This window comes from Podarcis bocagei (genome assembly GCF_964188305.1).
Source record: "Podarcis bocagei genome assembly, chromosome: 12".
Classification (NCBI taxonomy): Eukaryota; Metazoa; Chordata; class Lepidosauria; order Squamata; family Lacertidae; genus Podarcis; species Podarcis bocagei.
This window is the reverse complement of record NC_138137.1, coordinates 51,278,516-51,291,787: the sequence shown is the minus strand read 5'-3', so window position 1 is coordinate 51,291,787 and position 13,272 is coordinate 51,278,516. Positions and strand designations below refer to the sequence as shown.

At 40.7% G+C, this 13,272-nt stretch overlaps 1 protein-coding gene across 2 annotated transcripts; it reads left to right on the top strand.

Annotated features, from left to right (window-relative positions):
• The first annotated feature begins 4,375 nt into the window (after positions 1–4,375).
• On the top strand, positions 4,376–10,117 carry LOC308569686 (uncharacterized protein C9orf152). Of its 2 annotated transcripts, XM_081163917.1 has the most exons (3): positions 4,376–5,653; positions 5,757–5,931; positions 8,951–10,117. In XM_081163917.1, the coding sequence occupies exons 1-3, from the start codon at positions 5,651–5,653 to the stop codon at positions 9,493–9,495; spliced, it is 723 nt and encodes a 240-aa protein (XP_081020043.1). In that variant the 5' UTR covers positions 4,376–5,650; the 3' UTR covers positions 9,496–10,117. The 2 variants fall into 2 exon arrangements, with proteins under 2 accessions (XP_081020043.1, XP_081020042.1); XM_081163916.1 differs by lacking the exon at positions 4,376–5,653 and having other exon boundaries at positions 5,688–5,931.
• Positions 10,118–13,272: the final 3,155 nt, after the last annotated feature.

Below are 13,272 nucleotides of genomic sequence, written 5' to 3'. Positions count from 1 at the left end.
GCGCCGCCTCACAGAAACGGCTCGCCCGGCCTCTCTCCTGCGCCCAAGCGCCGGGCCCTGGTAGTTATTAACCCGCCCGCCCTGCGGCCCCTTCGGGGGCGGTGAAGGAGGACCCGCCTCTCGCTCGCCCAGGCCCGGGGGTCGGAGCGGCGTTTAGGTGGCCTCGTTGCCCGGCGTGAGCGGCCTCCTCTCGGCGGCTCTTTTCCTCAGGTTTCTCGGCACTTCATTTCCCCCCACTTTTTAATATACAAATCACACAACAAATAAATGGTGTCGGTCAGTGCACTTCAGAGGAAATAATAATAATAATAATTTTTATTTATACCCCGCCCTCCCCAGCCAAGAGACCGGGAAATGAGATTAAACTATGGTCTCCTTCAGATTAGCAGTAAAACAGTTTGGAAAGGAAAGGGGGGGGGAACGCAAGGTTAAAAACAAAAGCCTAACATATCACCAGAGGCTGACCCCAAAAAGGGGGCTGGGGGCTGGCAATGGCTTGGCTGCTGGAATTCAGATTGAAAAGAAGGGATTTCCACCCTCAAAAATAATGGATCTTTGTTCTTGCGTAACCAGCAAAACTTTGGCCTCAGTTTCAATATATCAGTATGCTGCCATGCCTCACTCATAATGGCTAACGACAACAAGGATTTTTTTTAAAAAATAACAATTTTTGTTTAAAAACACAGATGAAACCCAAGCTAGTCATTTCAAAAGAATTTAAGACTATGTTAAAAAAAATTAAATGAACCAACTTTAATTTTTTAATTTTTAAAAATGTACAGTAGAATAAATCAAGTTACATTGAAAGAGGAAGATTTTCTTTTTCTGAACTACACAGTACAGTGTTCGAAATATGGTCGCACCAAAGATTTTCATAACACCATTATACAGAACTGGCAGTTTTGTTGTAAGCCAAAAATAGCTTATCTCCCGAGTTTAAGCCAATAAAAACTCAAAAACTTGAGGAGTTAGGAGTCCAACATTGTTTATTGCAAAGCAATAGGTTACAGTGGGATCGTTCCGCAAAACTGCAACACGCCCGGTAGTTCAGGAAGTGGTATTTATAAAGTTTCAAACAAAGCATTTCGATTTTCACCAATCATACATCATTACCTCATTTCATGTTTAATACACACGCGCAATAAGCACTGGCAATTTTGCTGATTCAATGTTGATTCCCACTGTGTTCTGTTACATTGTGTTAGTGTGCATGTTGCGAACCTGTGTTACATGTAGCCATTTGCACCATGTAGCAACTTATGTTCTAGCTTTCAGCTTTATCTTTGTGATTCACATATTGGCTGTATTTCTGCCCCAATTGGGGGCAGCTACTTGCAAAATCATCAGTTTCACAAAGCAACAGGTTACCATAACTTCTCTATTAGAAGCGCACTCAAGGATTTCCTTGGGTACACATTATCACATTTATTGTGGCCCTTTCAGTCCCTTTCCTAATGATCTCTAGCATGGACTTCACAATTGCCTCCTACTGCATCAACATATTAATTGAGATATCCCCCCACAAACTCAAGATCTCTTTCCTGGTCAGTTACCAACAGGCCTAAGCCAGGTTTTGAGGCCCTCTTAGCCATTAAAAAAAGAGACAAATGCATGGAAAGAGAAAAAGGTGCCCCCCACAAAAGAAAATTGAGTTGTTTGTTTCTATAATCAGCTGGTCTGCGAGCACATTGGTCATGGTCTAATCTTGTAGCATCATTTCTATTAATATTGGTGAAAGTTTTTAATTCTAATATGAAAAAGGTTAACAAAAAAGGAAATACCCGCAGATCTAAGGAGAGAGAGTGTGGGTCATGTTTTGGTTTGATGCACATAAAAACAAGTTGCAAAACTTATTGAATGACCCCAAATTAACAAGCATCTAAATCTGAGCCACTCTTTGAACCCGAGGCCCAAGCCAAATGGCAGTATGCATGCATGGCATGTAGAAAATAAACAAGAACAGCTTTTCCTCCTAACACTGAGCAGCTGGGCCAGACTGAGAATAGCATAGTGAAAAAGGTACCCAACAATGGATGTATGAAGGCAGTTTTGCTGTAGAAGTATTGCACTAAGTCTTGCAGGGCAGGCAGAAAGCTAACACCCCCAAAGTTTGACCGCAGTGTCCTCCAGCTTAAAATAACTCAGCAGTTTTCTACTATGAACATACCTAAAGCTAGCAATAGAGTAACAGTAGATTAAGTAGGTCTTTTCATTTTGCACGTGAGCGTTATCAAACTCTGCTAGAAAATCAATGTTGACATTGATTAGAAGCTACCCGATAAAAAGTCAGGCCTTTTTGCTTTATTCTTCAATGGGCCATAATACAGAACAGCAGTTTCATATACAGTACTTTTTTACTTAAATACCTGAATTAACACCTAATAAATTATTTTAATTTTATAGACAAAAGTTGACCACCTTTGCTGAACTCGGAGCCAACCCTACTATTAGGCAGAGTGGAGGATATTATCCAATCACTGGTGATGAAGTAAGATTCAGATGGCATACTGCTTGGTTTCTGTGAGTGGAATGTGGGGAGATTTGCCTCAGGCAGCAAAATGTCTTGGGGAAGCCATGGCTGTGCCCTGTTTAAATATGTCATCCTTTGCTTTCCTGTCCCTAAAGATAGCATAGGCAGGGCTGAGTAACAATGATGCATGCTGCATATACATTTCCCTCCCCCCCCCCTTCAAATAATTATGGGCACTGTAGTTTGTTAAGCAATGCTAGGAATTGTAACTCAATAAGTGATGAGCTACATTGCCCAGAACCTTTGAGGGCAGAAATGTGCTTCAAATGTGTTTTAAAGATATCTGTACGCAGCCACAGTTCAAAATAATATTAATATTAACAAATGCAAGTATTACCCCTATGGGGGTTATCCAGAAGGTACAGTACATCTCTCTTTTGTACTGGTCACGCATTTCAGAACAGGAGTGCATATTGCTGACTCCCATCCACCTCCACAGAGGTTCACATACAGTAAAGGCACACAGGGATATCAAAGTTTCTGCTGGTTTTGCCTTCTACAATACAAATAGTCTTTAGTGGACAGGGGCACCTTGGAGAGGGAATGAGCAGGACCAGCTGCTATATTGTTCAAAGAAACAGTTCAGGATGGGGAAAGTGTTCCACTTTAAGGACTATCCAGAAATGTTCCTTCTTAATTTGAATTCTTCTATCGCAGCCACTCTGCACATTGAGAAGGACTATTTGGCAGAATCTTCCCTGGACTGTTCCATGTTTTGCACAGTCCTCACAGTGATCTACACTGAAGCTAAGTAACGTTAAAGAATAAAATGTATTTGTTAAACTGTGAATATACTATTTATGTCTCCAAGATCCAAAAATGAAATGTCAGGCTTAAGGTCAAAACAACCACCTGGAATTACATAATTCTACACAGTGCTTTTTTTCTGGGGGCACTCAAGGATAGGCAGTACCGGCACACACACACACCCAAGTGTTAAAAGTGTGCACTTACTGCATAACGCTGATGGAGACTCTTTACAGTTCATCAAAATCAGCTTGTGAGATACTACTCAGATTAGACTTCTAATTTTTGCTGCATTCTACAAAAAGTGAAAAGGGCCCAATAGTCCTCCAGTAGCCTCAGGTAGGTATCTTCTAGCAGCCTGGCTATGCCCCCACCCTCCTATCTCCTTTGGTATTACTTTCCCCTGGAGGACTGTTTTATTAACTGCTTTCAACCTAGTGTTCATTTTATTGAGCTGCCCCTCCATAGGCATCATCAATTCTTTCTGTGTTTCCATCACTCTGGAGCACGTTGATCTGCCAGGACCTCTGAATATATAAACCCTTAAACCAGGCATCCCCAACTTTCGGCCCTCCAGATGTTTTGGACTAAAATTCCCATCATCCCTGACCACTGGTCCTGTTAGCTAGGGATCATGGGAGTTGTAGGTCAAAACATCTGGAGGGCCGCAGGTTGGGGATGCCTGCCTTAAACAGTCCAGGATCACAATACCTCAAGGACTGTCTCTCATCATATAGAAACACCCAGACCCTGCATTTGAAGCCCTTCTTTGTGTGTAATATGAGGTTGAATGCAGGTGTAATGCAGGGATGACTCAATTAATTATGACAAACAAATGAGAAGTAGCTGAACTTCTCCTTTATTCCACATAGCTTTTACTAGCCTTACTTAGTTTGGAGGTGGAAATGTGTTATGTACTAAGCTTGGATCCTAGAACAATAGGCAAGTAGGATCCTAGAATGCAGCAACTGATTGGCTTGCAGGAGAAGACCAATCAGGCTCCAGGAGGAAGTTAATCATCCTATTAGGCTGGTAGGATCGTAGGATCGTAGAATGCAACAACTGATTGGCCTGCAGGAAAAGACCAATCAGGCTCCAGGAGGGAAGCAGAATCAGCCAATCAGACGGGACTCATTGTATAAAGAATGTATATAAAAGCCTTAGGGTTTTTTTTTGGGGGGGGGGGAATTAAATCACGGTTTTACAAGCTGCAATAAGGAGCATGAAATCACTACAGGACTCCGAGTATATTTCAAAATGTAATGACAAAAGTTCCAAAGATGCAGCTGAGTGTTTTGTTCCCATCATTTGTGGGTAACTGTTGAGCTGAACATTTGGTTTCAGTCTTCAACACTGGGCTATCTCAAATATTTAGTTAAAATATCACAACAAAGAAGGGGACACCAAGAAATATGATACATGTCTTGAGTTCTGGTTACCGGCTATTTTAAAATATTTATTTTAAAAGTTAAGGGTATGGGAGAAGTGGTTAAATGAAAGAGGATCACTTCTCACTAAGGAGGAGTGCACCTGCATATTGTTTTTTTGGATAACACTCAAGAGATAACAGTGGATTCGATTCATGCACCTAATGTGGAACAATTATTTTTCCTGCGGAACGTTTTAAAAAAACCCAACAACAACAACAAATCTTTGCTAAAGGGGATATAATTACAGGGGAGTTTCATCTAAAGACTTCATTCCATAGCCATCATCAACAGAAGAAGAAAACAGATGAGAGTAGAAAACAGATGGATGCGTCATTCTATGGAATATTGATAGGGTGGAATTGGTACAAATCAGAAATCAATACCCCACAACAGAAATGTACAGTACTTGTGGACAATCAAGAAGCTGCGTATTACAATTTCCAATTCTATGCAACTCTATGTCCTTTACATTTTTTTATCTTAATATCTAGGAATAGGAGATGAATAAAATAATAATAGTTGGGGGGGGAGCAGCAGCAAAATAGTTATCACAGAGTTTACCACAATAATAATCAAATCTTATAAAATAAATATGGGGAAATTATATATAATCATGAAAGTGACATGCTGCCAACATATAACTGTGTCGCTTTAAAATTAAAATTGCTACATCAACCAGCATCTTTTAGCCTTTTGTGTGCATTTGGCTGTGTTAAATGAGGTTTTGTATTTCACTGTGGGTTTTGGCAAGGCTTCATATGTTTGGACTTAAGTCAACACCGGTTCCAGCTGAACAGTTCCTGTCATTAGCTTTGCTTTCAGAGGTTCAGGACACACTGGATGTATTTGAAGCAAAGTTGATATTTCAGTTGATTGAAATCAGCAGCTCTGCACCAGGTACTGAAGGGAATCCAAGCAATGCAAGAAAGCCATTGCCTGGCTCATGAGTGACTATTTCAGATGTTACCAACACCCTTTGGCTTTTGGCAAGCACAATGAAGGAAATGCTCTGCTTTTGCCTGATTTTGTCTGTCTTATGGGAACAGATGGTGAAGGCTTATAAATATATGGGTGGTATTTTCTTAGTGACTCATCTATCAAAGCAACGAGCCTCAGACTGTTCCGGGCAGCCAACCAAGATGGACGTAAGCATGCTTGAAGAGCAATACGACTGTCTAAAACAGAAGCAAAAACTGCAGACACACATTATTGTGTTTAAAACAGGTAAGTTTTAGACTTGGCTAAAACTTTAAAAACAAGGGGTCCACAAAAAGCCTTGAAAATGTTCATTGATTTTTACAATTGCCCTAAGCTTATGCTCACATTTGAAAAGTTAAGTACAATGTCTTCATAAGAAATAGATCCAAGGTACCTTACAGATTAACAGATGTATTGTGGCATACGCTATACAGTCTGCTAATCATTAAGGTGCCATAAGACTCTTACTGTGTTTGCTGTAACAGATGGACAGCCCAGTCCTATGCATGTTTACTCAGAAGCAAGCCCCACATTGTTAAATGAGACTTGCTTCCTGGTAAGCTTGCCTAGTTTACAGCCTTATTCATCTACTCCCTGTGGGAATTGTTTTCACATTGTTATACACAGTCATAATAGTTAGCAAAGCCAAACGTTAACACTTCTTTCATGTTTGTGGGGGGAAGAATATCTTTTAGATAAATGTGCTCTGTGATATACTTATTAAATGTGGGTCTTGTCATAGCACAAATTTCAGCTTCAGTCCACAAAGAAAGCCACAGCTGGCTATTATCTTTACTAGAATCAGCTAAAGTGCTAGAAAATAGTGAGCAAACTTTTATGCTCTCCAGAACTCTTGTTCAGGTAGGATGTTTAGCAAAAAAAAGACAAAAGAGGAAAAGGGGCGAGGTGGGGGGAAGCTGAACATGATAAAAAAGCCCCACACTGAAACTGGTAAGTAAATTAGTCAGTCTTAAGAGCAAAATACATTTCAGGTTGTACCAAGAGTTATTGGGACAAGGAACTACCAATGGCTGTTCCCCTAGTTTCTTTAAACGATAGAAGGCAGTTGTTACTCTGATATGTCTCTAGTACTGAACGTAAGAGATAATCTCACTGATACAGCAGGAGTGACTAACTTCTCTGGATTAGAGCTGTTTTGTATAGAGAATTGTTGTGTTAGTCCCAGAAAGTGAGATAAGCAATGTAAGTAATTTCTTATGTTTTGTTAAATTAACTGAACCAGGTAAAATGATGGCTAAAAAAAGATGCTGATGTGGAAAAAAGTTTGGTAAGGAGAATTTGAAACACAACTTGAGGGTAAACTCTTTTCAGGCTTACCTCCAAAGAAACATGGAAAATGGGATCGAACTTATTTTCGACCAACAGTGTTTGATCCAGTACAAAGTCACTATGGGTTGTCTTGGGCAAGATAAATAAATAATAAAAAATTAGTTTGCTTGCATGATGTTTCTTAGAACAAAATGTTAATTATATCGGATAGCATCTACATAACACACAACACACAATACAACAGTATGTAACTATTTTAGGTTGCAATCCAGTGCATATGTTTTTGAGAGTTAGTCCTCTTAATGCAACAGGAACTTCTGAGTAAACATGCGTAGGGAGCATATAATTACTTTAAGAACCTAGCAGCCTGCTAAGATTCACCTTGATATTTTACTGAATGTTACTGTGAAAGGCAATCATGTGAAAACAGTACACGTAGCTTTGCCAGGTCCTAGGTGGTAATATGTAACCAGGAGAAAACATGTTGCTCTGGATTACTGGTTATCAAATAATGTCACCGTGAACCTTCCTAACCAATTTGTTCAGGCCTCCTAGAATATAATGTTGGACAATTCCTTAGCCTAAGGAAAAGCCGATCAAAGGAGAGAACTTCTCTTTGCAGGTCCTTCTACAGTGTAATGTAAACATGCAGGTGAAAACCAGTTGCTTGGCAAGGAATGGGAAATGATGAGAAACCAATCTGTGAGATTTTAGTCTTTCTGAAAGAACTTAACGGGTACAGGAGTGGCAGTGGTGGCAACACAAAAAGGTAGGTCTTCACCAGCCACATTACCAACTGACTTGCAGACCACTCGGCTATCTATAGTGCCTTGCCAGGTTGTCTTTGCAATTGCATCAGAAAAGTAGCAAAATAAGTTTTTAATAGGAGGATAACAGGAAACACTGGAATGCATGGTATTGCATTGCAATCATCTGGATTATCTAGGAAGGCCTGAATGAACCTATCTGTCAGTTGCAGAAAAAAACAGCTAGTGTGTGGAAGCGCCCTCACTAATGACAAAATTTGGGAATTCCTCTTTATTCGCAGGTATATCAATCCCTCAATGAAGAGCATAAGACATATTAAATCAGTGTGCCCATTCATCTTCTCCCTCTTTCTTTTTTTTAAAGCAGGTAATTCACTTTTCCAGCTTCTTCCTATTCCCCAACATGTCCCTATCAGGAAAAAAGGTCAGAAAATCTGTATTTTGATCAGGATTCTCATCAAAGGCAAAGGGGAGGACCTTGCAAAAAACCCAAAACCAAACATTTTGTTGCACTGAGAAGATGGTGCTCCACTCACATTTTTGAAAGTGTAACAATAGCCTACTTGGGTACAATGTGGTTATTGTACGCTGTGGCAGTTCCCCACCTTCCAATGGGATGATGCGTTCACTCCCTTTGGAATTGGTCCCAGAAAATAAGATAGGCTTACCAAAATGTTCAGATTTATGCTGGCAAAAGATTGTGAAAAGGGTTTTTAAAAAAATAAAAAGAAGCAGAAACAGAATAATTGATCTGAGGCATTTTTATGTGGGAACAATGTTTCTACTTGAGAATTTAGCAATAATAAAAATTTCAAGGTAAATAGTTTTTGTGTATGTGCACCTTTCCTGCAGATGTGGTTTGGGGAAATGGCTTTGAAGGCCAGCATTGGCCCACACAAGCAGGAGGTTCTTCACATCTGACCTAAAGAGAAAACTAGCTAGCGGGACCTAACTTGCCCAATCTTGCATTTATTTTCTACATGTGATTCATTTGTGATTAGATTATGGTAAGGCAGCCAATCTTTCTGGGATGTGTTAAGATTGTTTATCAGATTGCAACAACAGATTTTTGTGGTTCCTGATCTGGAGTGAGGGGGAGTCTCTTGCTCCTTTCTACCTATATTTGCAACAGCCCCAAATGTGAACAATCCCATCAAGCTTGTACTACTTTGCCACGTGTAATATGCAAACATATATTTTCTTCACAGGTGAGAATGAGACAGTCCCAGGGGAATCGATGGTCAGCACTGTTTTAATTAACAAGAAAATGAGGAAAGCAAAAGCATTTAAAGAGCGTGCTCCTGTCAAAGAGGTTAGCCTTGAATTGCCCTGCAGTGAAAATATACAAGACAGTTCACCTTGGCGGATACATCTAGAGATCCACCGCCTTTCACATGGAGAACACCAGGAAGTTCCTTTGGGTGCTGTCCAAAAAAGCAATGAACAGGTTAGCGCTGACAGTGAAATACTGTCTCAGAAGGAGAGAGTGATGACATGCGAAGAATTATTAAAAGGAAGTGAACAATCTGCTGGAATACTCAGCGAACAGGAAATTTCGAGCCCTGCTGAAACGACAGACAGTTCTTATTCACATTTGACCTCAGTTACTTCACCAGCTTGGACACACGCTCAAATTTCAGTCTCAAAATTGGCACCGACATCTAGTAAGCTACACTATTACCCTTTCCCTCAGAAGAAAACTCACAAGATCTCTGAAGCTGCAAGAAGACTTGGATTGTATGTTTCACAGTGAGAGCATCTCATTAAGGAAGGAAGCCAAGTCTTGCTACGCACAGTCCCCTACACAGAAGCAGCTGCATGTTCCTTCTGGTCACATGTGCAACTGCGATCGGATTCCAACACCTGTGGTCGCAGGAATTGCTGTGGCTGTAGCCATGTATATCCCAGCTTACACAAGTGTTACCCTGAGTGGGAAAGGAAAAACTGCTCATATATAGGGGTGGGGACAGCTCAAGCTACGGTATTTTAAACATTTGGCTAAAATATTCTTTTGCCCCCATCTCCTGTGCCAAGGGGCTTGTTCACATTTGGGTATTCTTTAGCTGTCAATCCACTCCCCACACCTTTTAAATTAGATCAGAGTTGTCCACACATGCACATATTTGAATTTGTATCCAAAGAGCAACTTTGGTCTTCTCAGGGGTTTTTGAATTTATCCTAACTTCTCTGTTCTAAATAAAAGGGACTTTCACTCAACTCACTTCTGTGGGATGAGAGAAATGAAGGCTTTGGCCCAGGAAACAGCAGGACACAATATCTACCAACCTCAGATCTTAGTCTGGAGACTCTGAAATTCTCCTGCCTCTATCAGCCTCCACGATGTATAATGCTAACCCATGATTTGTTTTTAAAAACCAAGGCTTTTCCCACAGACGGTCAAACAAACACGGCTTGTTTCTCCAAAGCTTGGTTCATTTTCCAGCTGCTCTTGCCTCGTGCCCTTCCATGGGTTCAGATATGACACCATAGTTAAAGCAAGCCAAGGTTTGCCAGCCAACAACAAAGCACAACAGGAGACTGTGGTTTGCTGGCAAGAAACAAAAGTTAAACCACTGGACAGAGTTCAGGCCATCAAACAATGGTCTCTGCTTATTGGATTCAGCTGGCCCTGCAATGGGAGTTAACTGTGAACACTTTCTAATATTTTACCAAATACCTTTGATGTGCTTGTTAAGGAATGATTGCTTAAAACCTATTTTGGACTACTCAGTGTTCAGACTTATTTGAAAATATATTTTGAAGGTTCATTGGGTAGGAAATCTTTTATAAGTTCATAAGTTCATGTGCCTTTACTATAATAATGAAAAAGCAGCAGAACAATAACGTTCTGCTTTCTAACGTTCTTTTTCTAACAGGATTTGGCTCCTGTTAGAAAAAGAATGATTGACTAGCTGCACCTTTGGTCTGATCAGGTTGAAGAGTTCTTATTATGTCTTTGTTAATTCGTGATCCCTGGACCGTGTAAACAAGCCCACAGTGGTTCTCTAAATGTCCTGCTAATTTTGTTCAGGTGTAGATGTAACTATGAAATGCATTTTTATAAAGTGGTGATAGTGATACTATTTCTAGAAATGTCTTATTTTCATGAACTGGAATTCAGTATTAATAAGAATGATTGACATATACTGCTTTGTTAATTCTTTATTGAAACAAATGATTCCCACCCCCTTGCACTTTCTAAAATCTGGAGTTGATCCTCTTTTTTTCCTGCCCTCTCAAGATTAAATATAGTTAATATGTAAATATATACGTTTCCTATTTTCCCCACTTCGTTTTCTCAGCTGCATGTCAGAAAGCACATATGCTTTTCCGCATCACTGAAATAAATTAATGACTTGTAATATGATTTTTCAATTCATGGAAATGTTGTTATTTTGTAAGAAATATAAATTGGAAGCACAGTTCTACTTTGCATCCAGACCAGTTGTTTTATTTTCATAATCTGCTCCTGAGAGTCAGTACTGATGTTTCATTTTGAAGGTTTTTTGGTTTTATGTGTGTAAATTAATATTTGATGTGTGTACACATAGGCTGCATTCATATATTACAATAATGCATTGTGACAAGACTTTGGCTTCTCCTCCCAGAGGAGGGGGGCAAAGGAGAAAATCCAAGGCATGTTCTCATAACAGCAAACCATAGTTTGAAGTTACATTTGAGTGTGTTCATAGACCATAGTGGATATTTGTATTACTTTAGTAAAAATGCATAATGCACTTTTTCCCCCTAGTCACTGCAAACGAGCATGATTGTGAAAGTTCTAGTATGAACCTTTTTGGTACATTTGTGAGGGCCTTAGGAAGTGGAGATATAAAGACCCACAGTCTTAAGTGGGGTGGAAAAAAATCATTAAAATAATAATAATAATAATAATAATTTTTTATTTATACCCCGCCCTCCCCAGCCAAGGCCGGGCTCAGAGCGGCTTACAAGCAATAATAAAAACAAGATGAGTGATTACAACTTAAAAACAAAAATAAAATACAACATTAAAATAATGGAACATTAAAATATTAAAATGGAGCCTCATTGCAGGAGAAGGAAAAGAAAAAAGAAAAAGGGGGCGGAGGGAATCAAATTGGCTCCAATCCAAAGGCCAGGCGGAACAACTCTGTCTTACAGGCCCTGCGGAAAGAGATCAGATCCTGCAGGGCCCTGGTCTCATGAGACAGAGCGTTCCACCAAGTTGGGGCCAGTGCTGAAAAGGCCCTGGCTCTGGTTGAAGCCAATCTAACTTCCTTAGGGCCTGGGACCACTAGGGTGTTGTTATTTATGGACCTTGAGGCTCTCCGTGGGGCATACCAGGCGAGGCGGTCCCGTAGGTACGAGGGTCCTAGGCCGTGAAGGGCTTTAAAGGTCAAAAGCAGCACCTTAAATCTGACCCTGTACTCCACCGGGAGCCAGTGCAGCTTGAAAAGCACTGGATGAATATGCTCCCATGGCAGAGACCCTGTGAGGAGCCTCGCTGCAGCATTCTGTACCCGCTGGAGTTTCTGGGACAGCTTCAAGGGCAGCCCCGCGTAGAGCGAGTTACAGTAGTCAAGCCTGGAGATGACTGTCGCATGGATCACTGTGGCCAGGTCGGGGCGGGAAAGGTAAGGGACCAACTGCTTGATGCGGCGAAGGTGGAAAAATGTCGCCTTGGCTGTTGCTGTGACTTGCGCCTCCATGGAAAGGGAGGCGTCAAGGATTACACCCAAACTCTTAACGGAAGGCAATGGCACTAATTGGGCCCCCGCAAGAGAAGGGAGTTGGTCCCTCATCCCCATGCTATCCCGACCTAGCCATAGGACCTCTGTCTTCGAAGGATTTAGTTTCAATCGGCTCCCACGAAACCATCCAATGTCAAGGATGAAAAGTTGCACATAACAAAACGGAAGCCTCCTTCCCTTCTTTTCTCTTATTTTAAAAGCACTTTTTCTTCTTCTGTGACATGTGCAATGCCCCCTCCCATACTTCTTTGGAAACATATGATACATCATAACCTGCTGTTCTTCGAGGGGCATTGTTGGGAGGTGGAACCCCACTCCAACCTGCATTGCCCTGGAAAAAACACGACTGAGGTGTGTCACAAAACCTTATACAAAAACATGTTGGTTGTAAGATGCTACAGAATGAAATCCATTTTCCTGCAATGAAGTCATGTGCTTCTGGGCCAGCCACTAAATGCACAAAGGGTGGAGGGGAGTTGACAACTCCATTATCTGCAACAGACATTTTAAGCACATGGCTTCTCCCAAATAATCCTGGGAACTGTAGTTTACCCCTCAAGCATCTTTAGCAAACTACATTTTGCAGGATTTTTTTTGGGGGGGACATATGTTTAAAATGCACAGTACGGATGTTACCCAGAAGACTGTTGTCAAAGTCAGTCCTATATTCTGATTTCTAAATAAAGTAGTTAGTCAACACCCTTTTTAATCAACATTTTGCAAAACATGGAGCAAACGTTTGAATCCGCAGACCAGAATAGATTGATTGTGACATTTTTGCTGGTCATAATTAAGGT

What these genes read in the sequence shown, in the direction of transcription:
- LOC308569686 (XM_081163916.1), top strand. Translation starts at nt 5,703, where the DNA reads ATGAAGGAAATGCTCTGCTTTTGCCTGATTTTGTCTGTCTTATGGGAA. An exon ending in CATTATTGTGTTTAAAACAG is followed by an intron (nt 5,932 to 8,950) that starts GTAAGTTTTAGA and finishes TTTTCTTCACAG; the next exon opens with GTGAGAATGAGACAGTCCCA.